The sequence below is a fragment of the Lampris incognitus genome, chromosome 1, assembly GCF_029633865.1.
Source record: "Lampris incognitus isolate fLamInc1 chromosome 1, fLamInc1.hap2, whole genome shotgun sequence".
NCBI lineage: Eukaryota > Metazoa > Chordata > Actinopteri > Lampriformes > Lampridae > Lampris > Lampris incognitus.
Window position 1 is genome coordinate 111,059,044 of NC_079211.1, and position 19,199 is coordinate 111,078,242.

A 19,199-nucleotide genomic window follows, 5' to 3' on the forward strand; every position below is an offset into this window, starting at 1 on the left:
CGTGACAGGGACAAACAGCGGAGGCAACAGAGTGGCGTGGAGGGGAGGAGGAGGGCGTGCTCACATCATAGGCTCCAGCTTTGATCTGCTGGTACAGCTTGTGCTGGTCCTCATCCCAGAAAGGAGGGTAGCCCACCAACAGGATGTACAGAATCACCCCTGAGAAACACACACATGCACACAAATACACAATGTGCACACACACATATTAAATCAGCATTATTTAAAGGACCTGCGTGCTTCAGCGGTATTGTGTTTTTTGTTTTGACCTAGTACAACGCATGGAAAAGCCATTTTTGTTTTGTTCAGTCTGCTATTGAGTCTTAAAAGTAGAGAGAAATAACCTAATTAATGACTTGACTAAACAGTTTTCTGGAATGAGCTAACAAAATCTTGATACTATTGGATTCGTGTGCCTCGTTTCAAGAAAATATTTTAGGGAAGTTCCTGACAGAGATGAAACTGCATTGGACACAAGCGAGGTTACAGCTCACAACCGTCAGCCTGCAATAATAATCCATGTGTTAAGTCATTAAGACCATCTTTTGCTGTGTACCAACTGTGTTAAATCATGACTTTACATCTCCCTTTCGTCACACTCTCGCACTGGATAATGACTTGAAGATGTTGCATGTGTTTAGATATTTTCTGCTGCGTATGGATTGTGTGTACACTGTGAGAGCCGGAGCTGGTCGTTCTCACCGCAAGCCCAGATGTCCACAGGTTTGCCATACGCCTCCTTCCTCAGAACCTCGGGGGACAGGTACCCCGGTGTCCCCGCAAACCCTGCAGGAAACACACAAACAGACACACACACACATACACACACAGATGCACCCCCCACATGCACATACCACACAGATGCACTCAAAGGCAGACACAGACAAATAGAAACACACATACAAACACACACATGCACAAACGTTGAAATGCAAATATTACAATGATGTACCTTCTTACTCCACTTTATATCATCTCTCTGATACACAATAAACATCTTCTATGCTGGAAACTACTTTTTTTTTTCTAATGAAGTACATCTTATCAGCCTCACTCAAATGAGTCTCATCCCATCTTCCTGGACCACCCTAATTACTCTTCAAAATCCCTCTCTATCTCTCTCTTTTTAGCCCAGTAGTTCTTTTCTTTTTATGGCAACAGGAATATTTCATTCCACTTATGGCCCTGAAACTTCCCTCTCTCAATCTTAGGAGTTGAGGCTTGTTCCTGTATTGTGTTCCCCATACGACAGAACAAAAGCATCAGGTTAAATGCCTAAAATGCCCATCCATCCATTATCCAAACCACTTGTCCTGCTCTCAGGGTCACAGGGATGCTGGAGCCTATCCCAGCAGTTATTGGGCAACAGGCGGGGAGACACTCTGGACAAGCTGCCAGGCCATCACAGGGCCCACACACACACACACACACACACACACACACACACACACACACACACAGTATGGCAGCCGAGTCACCTGACCTACATGTTATTGGACTGTGGGAGGAAACCGGAGGAACCGGAGGAAACCCACGCAGACACGGGGAGAACATGCAAACTCCACACAGAGGATGACCCAGGACGACCCCCAAGGCTGGACTACCCCGGGGCTCAAACCCAGGACCTTCTTGCTGTGAGGCGACCGCGCTAACCACCGCGCCACCGTGCTGCCCTGCCTAAAATATTATGTTTAACATCTGCGATGAGGCTACATACCAAACCAGGCTTGCTGATCACCCTGCACCTCGATGGCCAGGCCGAAGTCAGCCAGCTTCACTGCCGCGTTCTTGCATTTGCTAGCCAGGAGCAGGTTCTCTGGCTAGAGAGGGGAGGAGAAGGGTGCTGAGGTTACTGAACACTTGGACTGGGAAGACAAAGACAAAAAAAAAAAAACGAAGGCTACTGTAAGGCAGAGCTGGAGGTGACAGGTTATGCATGCACAGACCAGAGCTTGATGTGAGGATTCATACATTCTTCAACACAGTCTAAAGGAAACACGGATCTACTTTGTAATCAACAAACTCACAGACACACGCTTGGGGCACACCTTACACAAATAACTTGCACAGACACATACAAACTCGACAAGGTTGTTTGACCTGCGTTGTAAAAAAAAAGAAGAGTGAACTCTACAAGTGTGCGGTCTGCGGTGTCTTTGTCCCGGCTTCCTGTGCTGTGCTGCGGTGCACAGGCTCCCTCTGCATGGCCCAGATAACACAGCCAACCTCATTACTCTCTGTCAGATGAGGACTCTAATAATGGGCTGCTATCCCCACTGGCCCCGGCTCTTCCTCGCTCCATCTCGCAGCGTCTCTCTCGATTCCACCACTTCGCTAGCCCTTCGAAAGGGACGGCACCAAACCGGGTTCTTATCCGGCATCTGCTCTTTTGCCACTATTGCGTTCCTACATGACACAGGCTACTCTCAAAAGAAAACCAGTCAAACAAGTAATCTGTTGATTTGATTAGACAAGATAATGTCACTTGTCCCGAGTGCGAATCAGCTTGTTTCAACCATTTCAGTGACTCGACGGGAATGTCTTCCATATGCTTGGGGTGGTTTGGTGAACATTTGTTTCTATAAAATTCCTGGCATCAGTAAGACGGAATTAGAATTGAGTGGAACTATCTCATCCTGTTGACCTAATTGTTCTTTTAGCTGTGTAAGGAAAACAGGATTTAAAGAGCACTGGACTCAGTGACTTGCTGGCTGAGGAGTGGGGTTGTGTTTGGGATACACAAACATCCTTGTTCCTGCCTCTGGCTTGGTCAGGCATCCCTACAGACACAATTGGCCATGTCTGTAGGTGGGAAGCTGGATATGGGTATGTGTCCTGGTCGCTGCACTAGCGCCTCCTCTGGTCGGTCCGGGGCACCTGTTCAGGGGGGAGTGGGAACTGGGGGGAGTAGTGTGATCCTCCCACGTGCTACGTCCTCCTGGTGAAACTCCTCACTGTCAGGTGAGAAGAAGCGGCTGGCGACTCCACATGTATCGGAGGAGGCGTGTGGTAGTTTGCAGCCCTCCCCGGATCGACAGAGAGGGTGGAGCAGCGACCGGGACGGCTCAGAAGAGTGGGGTAATTGGCCAAGTACAATTGGGGAGAAAAAGGGGGGGGTCCAACCCCCCCTCCCCAAAAAAAGCATCCTTGTTCCTGACAAACTGAAGGCGGTGGTCCAGAAATGGTGTGACCGGACCAGAGAGCTGGTCAGGCCTCTGAGCTGAAGGCTATGGCTAGCTTTCACAGAGACGGGACAGCCTCCACACCACCCCTGTATGCCGGGCACTCACAGCATGTGGAGCTGCTAAAAAACACACCATCGGCAAACACAAAAAATACAAACACACACCTGAAGGGGGAGTGGGGATATTGTGTTTGAGATGAGTACTTGTCACTGCCTCCCCTGCAATGCAGCAGCTTGTGCCTTAACAGCCCCTGGCTCCCCCACATCCCTGTCTCTAGGTTTCCTTCCAACGCCTAACCAAAGCCTCTCTCCTCTCCTCTCCTCTGCTCTCTCTTGCTGTCTCTATCACCCCTCCCTAATTTGTTTAGAGACTTGGGAATACTTGGATGTTTCAGGCGTAGGGACAAGAAACAGATCAGACCAGGCTTTGGCTGAGAGGAAGAAGGAAGTGAGAGCAGGAGAGGTAGACAGCGGTGGTGTGGCAGTGGCGGTAATCCTGTGCTGCTCTGCCTACCTCGTGTCATCGCACTCCCCAAGCTCTGCCACTCGATTGGGCTTTACTCTTTTGTAAATGGGGGAGTTTAGGACTTGCCAGCATTGCAGCAAGCTAATCCGTGAAAATGGCTGTGGGCGGAAACTCTTGATGGAGTGTGAGTTTCCGTTGAATAGGTGGATGGTCGCAGCGCAAAAGCATGCGGGCCTCCTGTTTAAAGAAAACGGGACCGCTTTTCAGTGCAAATGCTTCACCCTCCTCTCCCTCGGCAACATTTTGTGTGTGTCTCTCTCTCTATCACATACACCTGCACATGTACATACAGCACGGCACCCTCACATGACCAGAGAGAGAGAGAGCGAGAGCGAGAGAGAGAGAATGCTTTTCTGGAGAACAGGTCATGTGTGGGTGTTTCAGATGGAAGGATTCCCAGCGTCCGACCCCCCCTCAGTATCTCAAAGGGGAGAACAGGAGCTGCTGCTGCGGCATTCCTGCTTCTGCTCACATTCCTTCATACAAAGGGGAAGAGACACAGGGCGCCATTAAAAGGGCCTTGGAGATTAAATGGACCAGAGTGTGAAAGCAGAACCTTGCCAGAATGACGGAAATCTGGAAAAATACAGCAAGCGGACAATCTGTGTCTGCGCTGAATCCAATAGCAAATGTTTTGTCTATTTACGTTTAATTCTATATCAACCTCACTATGCCAGCCTGTTATCTGGCTTACTCACAAAAACGACAGGTCTACATTTCATTACTGATGTCCGAGGTCGAGACATACACTGATCCATAAGGAGGAATCTACTGACTGTCTATTTTGATTTTTTATCACTGCTTTTTCCTGCAGTAATTTTATACTTTATAATTGTATGTGACCTCTATGATGATGTATGTGAGCAAACCAGCATGTTCAATTCCCTGTACGGGCAAATTTGCTTGAATAATTAAATTCTGACTCTTATTTTTATTTTAAAAATAGCAAACAGCATTAGAGTAAGAGGCTCAAACAGTCCCTCTAAGAATTTTTTCATCCATAGTGTTTGGTTAGAAACTTTTTTTTTATACCCCCCCCTTTTTCTCCCAATTGTAGTTGGCCAATTACTTCACTCTTCCGAGCCGTCCCGGTCGCTGCTCCACCCCCTCTGCCGATCCGGGGAGGGCTGCAGACTACCACATGCCTCCTCCGATACATGTGGAGTATCACGTTATTCCCCCCTCCCCCCCCAAACGGGCGCCCCAACCGACCAGAGGAGGTGCTAGTGCAGCAACCAGGACACATACCCACATCCGGCTTCCCACCTGCAGACACGGCCAGTTGTGTCTGTAGGGACGCCCGTCCAAGCCAGAGGTAACACGGGGATTCGAACCAGCGATCCCCATGTTGGTAGGCAACGGAATAGACCGCCACGCCACCCGGACGCCCTTGGTTAGAGATAATGAATTGAAATATGTTTATTATTTAAAGAAAAATTCATCTACTTTTAACATCTTTAAAGAAAAAATACAATGGGTGGTTGTCCTCAGCGAGCATTTTAACTCTCCTGCCTTTGTCGTCTGCACATGTGCCAGTTTGGTTCTCCATTTTGTTTAGCACAGGTTTAAATTTATTGACAGTGTTGTCATTTCATCTGCCAGAACCCAATTTCTAATTCCAGGCATGTTTGCACTCAGCCGATGTCCTCATTCATCACACTATGACCTATTGCATGAAATGCCCCCAAACCCCACCCCCCACCCCCATGCCCGGGTGTGTAACCCGATAGTTGTGTTGGCTAAATAAAGAAATAGCCACAACAGATCCAATAAACACAACACGTATTCACAGGAATGCTGGCACTGACATTTGCATTGAGCAGGCCCGACTTGAGAAACAGCAGCATGCAAAACAAGATGCGACCAACAGGCATGCACACACACACACACACACACACACACACACACACACACACACACACACACACACAGATTACTAGGGACCAGACAGGACGGGGAAAAGAACATGAACTGTCAAGATTTTCATCACTCCAATTCCAACTGGGATTCGAATTCTAGTTCTAATTCCATCTGAGATGCGGCTGATCATTACTGAGGTGTTGTCCTCTCTCTGTGAACATTAGCAGCTGTCAATCAGTCCACAATCAGTAATCAGTTGAGACACTGGAACTGCTGATTTGAATTACTGTAAAACTTCATAAAAATACTGTACTGAGTTTCTATACTGTGGGCAGACCTGATCGGATTTGACATTTAATCAGAATGATTGTTCTGAGAAACTGGTTGTGAATATGGAGCCGGCTCTCAGTTTACGAGCCTACATAGGAATGACTGTCAGACACCGGCTGCAGGCTCAGCAAAGGCCTCAGGTCACCAACAACTACAGCCGAAACCATTTGTCGAGTTACTCGAATACCTTCACTGAAAAAGTCCTCATATAGAATTTTCCTCCTTGAGTACTCTACAATATGGCAAGAAAATGTGGACTGGGGACTCAGCAAAAAAAAACAAAAAAACCACAGACTTTTTCTTTTAATTTAAAACAAAGAGAATATATTTGTGCACATTGCAAAACTGAACTAGCCTACCAGAGCATGTATTTCCTACTCCAACATTTGCAACTGAAAAATAGGAGCTTTAGTAAAGATGCACAGGGCATAAAGTCAGCTACGGCAGCTGTTCCCCGACTGCTCATCATGCAGTTAAACACCACTTCAACAGCACATGTGTCGAACCCATGCCTCTCAAATATAACCCTTCGTAGCTCACTCTTCTTATCTGTTTAATGAGCTGGACGGACAGCCTAAGTATTCATCTGTTCAAAATTCAGCTCCCAACTGTGCATCGGGGTGGGGGGAGGTCTTTTCCTACTTACTGACAACTTGGCATAACCGCTGTATGTCTATGAAACATAGCTGTGATGTTTGGGTTTACCAAGTCTTTTGGTTTCCAGTGCTCCACTCCCACCTCTAATGAGGCAGGGGTCATTAACATAATTTTTTTTGACATACTTTATTAAGGGGGGAAATTCCTCTCTGCATTTAACCCATGCTAGCTGTGTAGCTAGGAGCAGTGGGCAGCTGCCGTGCAGCACCCGAGGACCAGGGCACAGACAAGAGTATTATTCCTAACATGCATTAACGGTGGGGGAAACCGGAGCACCCGGAGGAAACCCACGCAGACACGGGGAGAACATGCAGACTACACACAGAGGATGACCTGGGATGACCCCCAAGGTTGGACTACCCCGGGGCTCGAACCCAGGACCTTCTTGCTGTGAGGCAACAGCGCTAACCACTGGGCCACCGTGGCGCCCAAATAGCATTATTCATGACCTGCTACTCCAATTGGTCGACCCCTCCCTTGACAGAAACAGTGGCTGGCCAGTCAGAGGCTAGCTCGCTCTGGGCATAGGCGGCCTCATGCAATATCTGGTTTGACTGTTCCCATTGTGAGAAGCAATCATAATGGCTTGTTCAAACGGTGCAATTTCATCACATAAAAAAATCTGGTGAAACAGAGCTGTTATTCAAGTTCTCTGAAAGTATGAAAATGGTACACAGAACAATTTTTAGAAATTTTACACCTCCAGTAAAATTCAATAACACTATTGAGTCTGGACATGGATAAGGTTGCTCATTACCCAGACTGCATAAATTGAACTGACAGGCTCCTTATGAGCCCATCAACGGGCTCATGGCTGGAAGTGTATTTTATAAATTTGGTTTAGTCAGTCTTGTTGTCTATTTCGCTTCTCTCGCTGCATGTAGCAACTATTACGTGTTGTGCTTGTTTACCAGCCATTAACAGCAAAACATGTAAATGGCTGTGAGTCTCATAAACAGAGGCTTTTTGTTGTCTCCCCAATACTTGTAATGATAAAACACCACTCTTAAAGTCCTTTATAGAACATGAGCAGTCTGGTCTATCACAAGATTGGGGGGGGGCATCTGATCTAAGAAGGGAATCCAAATGACATGGGGTTCCAGTTAGTCAATAGTTAACTGCTCCTGGTGACAGATGAATGAATCGAAGGTTAAAATTCTTCTCAGGCCAGCCACGATGCATGTCCTCTTACCAACAGAGTGAGGGCAGGCTGAGGACCGAGGAGCTACACTCAAAATGGTGTTCCAAGGAGGTTACATGGTCCAGCTATTAGTTAGCTAGCCAGTCAGCTTGTACTGCACCAAATGCTTGCATTCGCCAAAGAAGAGAAGAAGCCATGTTCAGCTAACAGCAGAGGCCATCAGGACTGCATAAGACTGGGAGGCTACGTTTGACTTTGAAGATTCAGAGAAAGGTCGGAGGTTATGCTGGAGGGGGTCACATGATGTGCTCCCACAACTGGCAGGGACTGGTGTATCTGACTCGGTGAGTGGAGCTGTGGCCTGCCTGCCTAGATTGACTCCCAATGGCCATCTACATGTAAAGGTGGTATAGACCAGTGCTGCTAGATTCATGTGGCGTAATAGCCTTAAGTGGACTAAATGAGCTGCTGGGGTTGTATCAGGGCCTGTTTATCAAAGGGTATTGAGATCTTCTGAAGCTCTGCCTTCTAGCAGTGATAATATTTTTCATTATTATTATTACCTCAGAGGGAAGGAGATCACATTTACAAAGAACACAGTGTCATATTTTTTCCATAAACCTTTATGACGTAAACCCACCTATACAGATCAAACAGAAACATAAAACACAATTACACAAAAACACACACACTGGGGGTGTTGGGGGGGGGGGAAATTGGTCAGCAAGGTGGATAGCCCATCACTCACCTTCAAGTCCCGGTGCACCACGCCCATTTGATGGCAGTGAAGCACCGCCTCCAGGATCTGCTGGATGCAATGACTGCATGCAAACACCGGGGGGGAGGGAGGGGGCGTATGTTAGTCTGAGTAGCGCTACAATCCCGTGCACAGACCAGGGGCGTGGTAGGAGTGTGTGTGGGAGAGGACGGGGTGGGGTGTGCAATGTGGGGGGTGGTGGTAAAGGGTCAGACAGGGCCATGGGTCATGGGGGAAATTTGTAAGAGCCTCATCTGTGAACAGGCCTCACACTTTTGCCTTTCAACCAGTTTTGCCCAAGCCCCAGCTACGCAGATAGCCTGCATGTAAATCAGGGTTTGCCCTAAGTAGGTAAAACTGTAGATAAGATAGTTCTGTTCTCAAACTGGAACACATTTTACCCTGGCTGACATCATCAGTGTCCATCTTTAGTGATGCTGTTTGCACACACGGGCTTGGCTGGGGTCGGCTGTAGACACTGGTGTTTGAACCAGACAGCTGTGGAAGGGCAGAGCTAAGGGTCCTACTCAACAGGAGATTCCAGTGGGTTATTACACTCTCCAGCTAACAGGTGCAATCTCATCTCACAGGCTCACTATTGTCAATTAGCCCCCTTTGCTCCACAGTTGTCTACTGGTGGATTCTTAACACTCCCCTCCCCTACCCCATCGTGCTTGGGCCAACAAGCCTCGAGCGATGAGAGTGGGTGAAAAAAAAAGGATGGCCGTGTGGGATGGGATGGGAAGAGGGCGGGTGGAGGTGGAGGGGCGGGGGAGCGAAGGAGTGAGTCATTGAGCAATTCAAAAAAGTTAAAAGTTGCATCCAGGGATCAACAATGTTTGTGCTGCCGGTCTATTCAACCTGTGCTGATGAGATTTTTCGCTGCTGTGTCCATTTAACTCCAAACATCACAAATAACATGACATGTGACTCAAAAAAGAAGTGAAGGGAACAGACAGAGGCGAATGAGGTGTGACTTGGAGGGACCTATCTATATCTATGGTTGGAGATATAGATGGTATTGGGAGACAAACAGGGACATGTGCGCTCTGGACGAGTGTGTAGACTGAGTGCAGCTGGTGGTGGTGTGGGCTGCACGCACCCTCACACATGCACGCATGCCCCTGTGCGCTGGGTTGCAGTGTCATGAGCGAGAAGACATGAATATGCGCTGCCTGTGCACTGACAATGTCACGTTTTAAAGGGATTGTTGTGTGTGTGTTTGTGTGTGTGTGTGTGTGTGTGTGTGTGTGTGTGTGTGTGTGTGTGTGTGTTTACAGGGTGCTTGTATATGTGCATTCTAATGCAGGTCTGTGGGTTTACTTTTTCTAGCTAAAAGCATGCAAGGCAGATATGATGAGGAGGTGATGCAATAGGCAACAGTTCTTCAAAAAAAGGACGGGTGGTGACAATTTCTGCCATTAAAATGATGAACAAGGAGGAACAAGTGCATCATGTAAAAATAATGTGTTTGATGTGACAGCGCTACCTCTTAATTTTACTTGTGTACTATATTTTTGTTTTCAGCACATGAACTTCTAACTTCGGTCGGTCTAAGAAATTATAAACAGTGAAACACCTGAACTTCCAATGAACTGCCAATGCTATATTTATCAGTTTCAGAACTTCATAAACACTTTCTTTGTAGAAAATGTCAAGTAATGTTTTCTGGTCTGTACAACAGAGGGTAGTGAATCAGAATTTGGATCTTAAATGCACACACTGCTTTCAATATTGACTAAACGGGCCACAGTAAAGCAGGCCTGCCTCTCCATCATTAGGACATCTAGACAGATATACGAGACAGAAGAGAGAGGGAGGGAGGGAAACAAAATGAGATGACAAAATGAGACTGAGAGAGAGGAAAAGAAAAAGACAAGAGAAAGAGCAAGAGGGACAGATGCAGAGAGAGAGAGAGAGAGAGAGAGAGAGAGAGAGAGAGAGAGAGAGAGAGAGAGAGAGAGAGAGAGAGAGAGAGAGAGAGAGAGAGAGAGAGAGAGAGAGAGAGAGAGAGAGAGAGAGAGATGGACCAATATGGCTGTAAAGTTCAGGGTTACAACAGAATCCTGTGTCTTGTTTCTAAAGATCTCCTAATGAATAAATATTGGGCAGGTTATGTCTGTTCAGAGCTTTGTTTGTTTGTGCATGTCTTTGTGTATATGTCTGCATGTGTGTGTGTGTGTGTTGAGTGATCATTTAGATCTCACATAGGTGTGTGGGTGTGCAGCAGAGTGCCAAAACGTAAGAATCAGCATCAAAATCAGAATCTACTGGCCAAGTGTGCCTATGCACACGAGGAATTTGACTGCGGTTCACAGCAGCTTCTAGCACTCGTTTATACCACTCACAAAAGAAAAAGAAAAAGAAGAAATAACTGGAACAACAGGACATTGGATGCAAGCATGTATACACAACAGGTGTGTCACTACCATACAGAGTTTTGTTATGGTTGACTAATCAACAACCAATGCCCATATATCATACCATATTGATTATATACTATATTGCCCACACACTAGACCATAAACCATACCACAACTCCACAACCCATCATGCACATATACAATGCTATATACTCACACTATATTACAATATATTATCTTATGTACCAGAAGTATACACTATATAGTCACCTACCATCCACTATATATACTATGTCACAATCACAACAATAACAGCAACAATTGTAACCAGTATACAGCAGTTGAATGTGTATTCACAATTGTACATTTGTATTGCACATCTTGTTTAAAAAGAGGTAGTGCACATCACAGATATGTAGGCGAGACATCTTGACCAGAGGGGCTATTTACAAAGTGTCATGTTTACAAAATGAATGCACTATGCTGTTAAGTGTTCATGAGAGAGATGGCCTGTAGGAAGAAACTGTTCCTGTGTCTGGTGGTTTTGGTGTACATTGCTCTGTAGCACTTGCCAGAGGGTAGGAGTTGAAACAGGCAGTGACCTGGGTGTAGGGGGGTCTGTGCTGATTCTGCCCACCCGTTTCTGAGCTCTAAAGGTGTACAACTCCTGCAGGGTGAGCAGGGAAGCGCCAATGATTTATTTTCTGCTGCCATTACTGTTCCCTGCAGTCTGTTCCTATCCTGATTGGTTGCTGCTTCGAACCAGACTGTGATGGATGTACACAAGACAGATTCAATGACTGCAGTGTAGAATTGGCTCAACAGCTCCCGTGGCAGACCAAATTCCCTCAGTTGCCGCAGAAAGAACGTCCTCTGCAAGCCTTTTTGAGGATGAAGTTGATGTTGGCCTCCCACTTCAGGTCTCTGCAAATGGCAGTTCCCAGAAACTTGAAAATCTTCATGGCTGACACAAGGCTGTTGGATATTGTGAAGGGCAGCAGTGCTCAGGGATTTCTCCTAAGGTCCACTGTCATCTTCACAGTCTTGAGCATGTTCAGCTCCAACTTGTTCTGACTGCATCAGAGCACCAGCTGCTCAACCTCCCGCCAATATGCAGACTCGTCGCCATCCTGGATGAGTCCGAGAACCATAGTGTCATCTGCAAACTTCAGGAGTTTAACAGCTGGGTCCTTGGAGGTGGAGTCGTTAGTGTAGAGGGAGAAGAGCAGTGGGGAGAGGACAAATCCCTGGGGAGCACCAGTTCTGACTGTCTGGATACCAGAAGTGACTTACCTCAGTCTAACTTGCCGTTTCCTGCCTTTCAGGAAGCTGGTGATCCACTGACAAATGGCAGAGGATACGGTGAGCTGGGAAAGAATGGAGGAGAGGACTTCTGGGATGATAGTGTTGAACACCGAGCTGAAGTCCACAAACAGGATCCTTGCATATGCCGCTGGGCAGTCAAGGTGTTGCAGGATGTAGTGCAGTCCCATGTTGGCTGCATCATCCACTGACCTCTTTGCCCAGTAGGCAAACTGCAGGGGGTCCAGCACATGTCCTGTGACATTCTTCAGGTGGTCCAACACCAGTTGTTTGAAAGTTTTCATGACCACAGACGTCAGAGCGACAGGCCTATAGTCCTGTGATGGAGGGTTTCTTTGGGATCAGGATGATGGTTGAGTGTCTGAAGTAGGAGGGGACTTCACACAGTTCCAGGGATCTGTTGCAGAACTGCGTGAAGATTGGAGCCAGTTGGTCAGCACAGGCTTTAAGACAGGATGGGGGGAGACCATCTTGACCTAGTGCTTTCCTAGTCTTCTGTCTCTGGAAAAGCTGGCTCGCATCCTCTACATGTATCTTGAGTGCAGCCTGAGTATCGGGGGGGGAGAGTAGGGGGGTTGCCAGAGGTGTGATGGGGCTGTTGTTGTTGGGCTGGAGTGGGTGGGGTAATAATAATAATAATAATAATTTTATATGAATTTGTCTCTCTCAAACCTGCAATAGAAGACATTCAGGTCGTCAGCTAGGTCTTGGTTTGCCTTAGCATGGGGGGATGGTCTTCTATATCACAGAAAGTTGAATTTGTTCATCTGGACACAACGTTTTTTGAAAGAGAAACGTTACATCACTCATCTAAGTGACCTTTTCAGACTGCAGGTATCCCCACCCTTATAAACAATACAGTGTTATAACGACTGAAAACAATAATTGGTTTCATATGCAAATTGCTGTCATTATTAACTAGAGATACAATAGCCATGTTATATTCACAGAGGATTTGGGAAAAGTTGCAATCACAGAATTGTAAAATGGCAACAGGTGTACTCTGAGCGCCCTCCCCCTTGGTTCAGGGATGGTTGTTCCCTTCTCACATAGCTGGCCTCTTTGACTCCCTGTTCAAACCAGCATTCCTTCCTATCAAGGATGTGTACATCCTCATCCTTGAAAGAGTGACCCCTGGCCTGTAGATGGGTGTAGACTGCGAAGTCCTGGCCTGACGTGTTAGCTCTTCTGTGTTGTCGTGCCATCCTCTTGGCCAGCGTCTGTTTAGTTTCCCCAATGTACAATTCACAGCATGCATCCCAGCACTTAACACGTACACTATATTGCTCTGTTTGTACTGGGGGACCTGATCCTTGGGGTTGACCAATTTCTGCCACAGTGTGTTTGGAAATGGTCTTGCAGGCCCCTCCACTCTTGACACAGGGTCGTTGGCTGAAAACCTGTTTTTCAGCTTTTCAGTGTAGCTTCTTTTAGCCACTCTGATCTCCTTTGTCAGTGAGTTTCTGGCCGGCTTGTACAGGGTTCTATCCCCACTGCTGTAGGCATCCTGCTTGGCCTGCCGAAGTTGTCTTAGTTTGGCTTGTTATTGGTGTATGTGCAGAAGGTCTTGGTAGGCACACACGTGTTCACAAAAGCTGATAAACACTCACCGGCCACTTTATTAGGCACACCTGTCCAACTGCTCGTTAACGCAAATTTCTAATCAGCCAATCACATGGCAGCAACTCAATGCATTTAGGCATGTAGACATGGTCAAGACGATCTGCTGCAGTTCAAACCGAGCATCAGAATAGGGAAGAAAGGTGATTTAAGTGACTTTGAACGTGGCATGGTTGTTGGTGCCAGACGGGCTGGTCTGAGTATTTCAGAAACTGCTGATCTACTGGGATTTTCATGCACAACCATCTCTAGGGTTTACAGAGAATGGTCCAAAAAAGAGAAAATATCCAGTGAGCGGCAGTTCTGTGGGCGAAAATGCCTTGTTGATGCCAGAGGTCAGAGGAGAATGGCCAGACTGGTTCGAGCTGATAGAAAGGCAAACAGTAACTCAAATAACCACTCATTACAACCAAGGTATGCAGAAGAGCATCTCTGAACGCACAACACGTCGAACCTTGAGGCAGATGGGCTACAGCAGCAGAAGACCACACCAGGTGCCACTCCTGTCAGCTAAGAACAGGAAACTGAGGCTACAATTCGCACAGGCTCACCAAAATTGGACAATAGAAGATTGGAAAAATGTTGCCTGATCTGCTGCGACATTCAGATGGTAGGGTCAGAATTTGGCGTCAACAACATGAAAGCATGGATCCATCCTGCCTTGTATCAACGGTTCAGGCTGGTGGTGGTGGTGTAATGGTGTGGGGGATATTTTCTTGGCACACTTTGGGCCCCTTAGTACCAATTGAGCATCGTGTCAACGCCACAGCCTACCTGAGTATTGTTGCTGACCATGTCCATCCCTTTTATGACCACAGTGTTCCCATCTTCTGATGGCTACTTCCAGCAGGATAACGCACCATGTCATAAAGCTCGAATCATCTCAGACTGGTTTCTTGAACATAACAATGAGTTCACTGTACTCAAATGGCCTCCACAGTCACCAGATCTCAATCCAATAGAGCACCTTTGGGATGTGGTGGACCGGGAGATTCGCATCATGGATGTGCAGCCGACAAATCTGCAGCAACTGCGTGATGCTATTATGTCAATATGGACCAAACTCTCTGAGGAATGTTTCCAGTACCTTGTTGAATCTATGCCACAAAGGATTAAGGCAGTTCTGAAGGCAAAAGGGGGTCCAACCCAGTACTAGCAAGGTGTACCTAATAAAGTGGCCAGTGAGTGTAAGATGTCATAGTGTCAGTTAGTTCGTCCAGGTTGCCAGTTGCAGCTTCAAATACACTCCAATCAATGCAGTGAAAACAGTCTCACAGTTCCTGCTTTGCTTCGCTGGTCCATTTCTTCTGTTTTAACCACAGGCTTTGCAGATTTTAGTTTCTGCCTGTAGGTTGGAATAAAATGAACCAAGCAGTAATCAGAGTGCCCCAAAGATGCCCGGGGGACAGAGCGATATGCATCTTCAAGAATTGTGTAGCAGTGGTCCAGTGTGTTATTTTCCCTGGTGGGACAATTAAATATGCTGTCTGTATTTTGGTAGTTGGTGGATTAATTTTGCTCTCTTAAAGTCCCCAAGCATTATGAAAAGTGAGTCCGTACGTTTTTGTTCTAAGCCAGTAATCTGGTTGGCCAGGGTTTGTAGTGCGCCATTCACACTGCCTTGGGATGGGATGTAAACACTGACCAGGACGAAGGATGAAAACTCCCGCAGTGAATAAAATGGCTTGCAGTTTATGAACAATGACTCCAAGTGTGGGCTGCTGTATTTACTTAACACTGTGACATTTGTATACCAACCTTCGTTTATGCAGAAGTAAATTCCTCTGCCCTTCGCTTTCCCCGATAGCGCCTTTACGCGATCCGCTCGGTGTAGGCAGAAGCCCAGCAGATGTAATCCGCTACCAGGGGTGGATTCGCTGAGCCAAGTTTCAGTGAAACAAAGAGTAGCATAACGTGCAGAGTCCTTCTTCGTCCCGCTGAGAAGAAGCTGCTCGGCCATCTTGTTGGGCATGGAGCGGAGATTCACCAGGTAAATCACTGGGAGTGCAGATTGAAATACCTGCTGTCGGAGCCCCCACCTGTGCACCGGCCCGCTTCCCCCGTCTGCATCACCTCCATGTTTCACAGAGAGCTGCTGTTCCTCCAACTAAGATCTCCAAAAAACTTTCCGGATTTGTGAAAACTGGTGAAAAACTATCTGGAGTTAACAGCCCAATGTTAAGCAGTTCTTCTCTAGTGAATGTAATCAGGTTTGAGTAACCAGACACACAGAGAATAAACAAAAACAACGAAAGTACTAGAGAGTGCTGCACCGAGGCTGTCATCCACTGCACCATCTTGAATCTACAGGATCTTGACTGTATGTATGAAAAAACGTCTGTAGGGGTTGGAAGAAGACAATCCCTAATGACTGTGTTGTGTGTTTTGTATGTGAGAGTCCATGTGCATCAAACCAACCAGAACATCATACCAACCATACCATCTGTGTTCAGTTAGCATATAGGGATTGCCATGTCCTAAATATCACAACAACCATTTATTTACCTTGTTTTCAAGGTCCAGACTTACTGGACTGAAGCTATTTTCATGGTTGAACTGACCGACTGATGGGATGCTGGAGCCTATCTGGGGATGCTGGAGCCTAGCCCAGCAGTCATTGGGTGGCAGGTGGGGAGACACTGTGGACAGGCTGCCAGGCCATCACAAGGCCAACACACGCCAACACACACACACACACACACACACACACACACACACACACACACACACACACACACACACACACACACACACACACACACACACACACACACACACACACACACACACACACACACCTAGGGACAATTTAGTACGGCCAATTCACCTGACCTACATGTCTTTGGACTGTGGGAGGAGACCAGAGCACCCGGAGGAAATCCACACAGGAGAACATGCAAGCTCCACACAGAGGATGACCTGGGACGACCCCCAAGGTTGGACTACCCCGGGGCTCGAACCCAGGACCTTCTTGCTGTGAGGCGACCGTGTTAACCGCTGCGCCATCGTGCTGCACCATACCGTGCTTAACTCATATGACAGAAAGTATGGGACAGCTACGTAAATGTTTGATAGTTTGTTAATAAGTTAATTGTATTGGTTGTAAGTGAAAGACATTTTCAATATAGTCCATAAAATCCTCTGTGCTAGTGTTGTGGGATGTAATTACCACCACTGGAAATGCTGTTAAGTCGAGAGAACGAGGATGTGTTTTAGAGATTAGTGTATTAGAAACCCTGCTAGGCTGTAGTTTTTCCAACCGCCAATTGATGAGGATACGTCACTCGGTGGCTAGAAAACTCGGTTTCACTGCCACTCCAGAGATGCAAAACCGATCTGTAACACCTGTAGGTGTGTTTCATGTGCAACTCCTGTTGCAGATAGACTGAGATAAGGCTTAAAATAAGAAAAATGTCCCTTTAAAAGGTAATTAATAAAACATTTATTGTAATGGCACAGACAGCTTTGATTGCCACTGATATTCCCTGTTGGTGTATGCTGAGTAGCAAGAGAGCAGAAAACACTACAGCATCCTGTGTCGCTGCCTCGGGGACCAGTGATGCTACAGCTATGCAAAGTGCTACTGTCGCAGCGCTGAGATGAGTGCGTGTCAACAAATAATTCATCAGCAAAGACGAAAACATCTAGTCTCCATACACCAACCATGTGGCAAAAGCAGGATGATATCACAGCAGCATATCTCTTAGAATGAATCATCATTGTTTTTCATCCACTCACTTTTCTTTTTGCAATGCTTTTTTTATGACACTGAAGCACAATATAAATGTTTTGTTGTTCAACAAGAAAAGAAGCCTGCTTGGTCATTTAGAGATGAAGGATTGATGGCATAAACCCAGGGATGCTAAGACAGGGGGGAGGGAGGAAAATCAATGAATACTAGCCAACAAGACAGCAACGTTTTAAACCTCACAGTTTGCAATATAATGTGTATGTGTTCATGTGTGTTTCTGTACACACAAAGTGTGCGCATGTGCATTTGTGTGTGCACATGCCATACGGGCGCAAACCTTTCAGTGTGTGTCTGAGTGTGCAAGATGCAGCGATTATCACAGCTGGAGAGGTACTGGGCTCTGATGGCGGGAATAAGTTGAATAGTGTGTGTGTGGGGGGGGGCAGGGACCTAAAGCCCAAAGGTGATTGGTTGCAAGGTGAAGTGGAAGGTTGGGCACGTTCGGGCGATTGGTCAATCTGGCTATCAGTCAGTGCAACAGGTGCATATTTCTTTTCTTTTTTTAGACACTGAGGATGACTAGGGAGGAAGATGGGCAGGGACTGGATGTGGGGAAATGACTGGTGGAACAGGCCAGGGACCTCCGATCAAAAGAAGAAAAAAAAAACAGAAGACATACAGTAAGAGCATACCAAGAGACAGTCAGATAGGCGGACAGATCATCAAACAGACAGACAGACAAGAGATGGTAGATGAGGAAGGAAGGAAAGAAAGCAAGAAAGAAAGAAAGAAAGAAAGAAAGGAAGGAAGGAAGGAAGAGAGGAAGGAAGGAAGGAAGGAAGGAAGGAAGGAAGGAAGGAAGGAAGGAAGGAAGGAAGGAAGGAAGGAAGGAAGGAAGGAAGGAAGGAAGGAAGGAAGGAAGGAAGGAAGGAAGGAAGGAAGGAAGGAAGGAAGGAAGGAAGGAAGGAAGGAAGGAAAGGGAGGGGGAACATGCAAGGTGGCAAGGAGGGAGGGGGGAGCAGAGAGGAGGAGGTGGGAGTGCAGCAGCTCCTCTACATATACTAACCTTCAGGTCCCTGTGCACTATGTCATGCTGGTGAATGTGATGGACACTGTCTAGAATCTGATGGATACAGTGACTGTGAAGACAAAAACAGAGAGAGGGGGGAAGAAACCCAGGTTGGGGGTGAAGGGGAGGGTGGAGAAGTGGAATGGTGGAGAGGGGGAATGAGGGTGAAGGGGAGAGGATGGCAGGTGACCAAATTGGCGAGCGGGTCAGGTCTCGACATGAGGGGAAAATGAGATGAGATGGAACAGAGGATATGAGACGGTGAAAAGTGACAATGATGTTATAAGGAACAGCACAGGGGGCGGAGACAGGAGGGACAGGAAGAGAGGAAGAAGAAGAAGAAGAAGAAGAAGAAGAAGAAGAAGAAGAAGAAGAAGAAGAAAGAAGAGAGAAGACAAAGAGGAAGAACAGAAAGAATAAGATGAAAAAGAGAAGGGAAAAGAAGGGGGAAACAAGGGGACGTAGAGATGTGGAGTAAAGGAGGGGTGTAGGAGTCCAGGTGGAGGAGTGGAGGAGACAAAAACGTATTGTTTAAACATGATGACAGACAAGACCAGCCATAGTAGAACAGCCTGCCAGACACCATCACACACATACCACCAGCAGAGAACGGAGACAACACAGAGATAGAGAGGACAGGACAGGACAGGACAGGACAGGACAGGACAGGACAGGACA

General features: G+C 46.9%; 1 protein-coding gene across 1 annotated transcript in view; it reads right to left on the minus strand.

Annotated features, from left to right (window-relative positions):
- Window positions 1-19,199, minus strand: part of LOC130128779 (calcium/calmodulin-dependent protein kinase type II subunit beta-like) — a 116,710-nt gene that overhangs the window by 44,692 nt on the left and 52,819 nt on the right. The window contains exons 6-9 of the mRNA XM_056298544.1: window positions 8,447-8,519; window positions 1,718-1,820; window positions 703-786; window positions 65-159 (exon numbers count right to left, since the gene is read on the minus strand). Coding sequence (XP_056154519.1) covers window positions 65-159; window positions 703-786; window positions 1,718-1,820; window positions 8,447-8,519 — 355 coding nt within the window. The remainder of the gene's footprint in view (window positions 1-64; window positions 160-702; window positions 787-1,717; window positions 1,821-8,446; window positions 8,520-19,199) is intronic.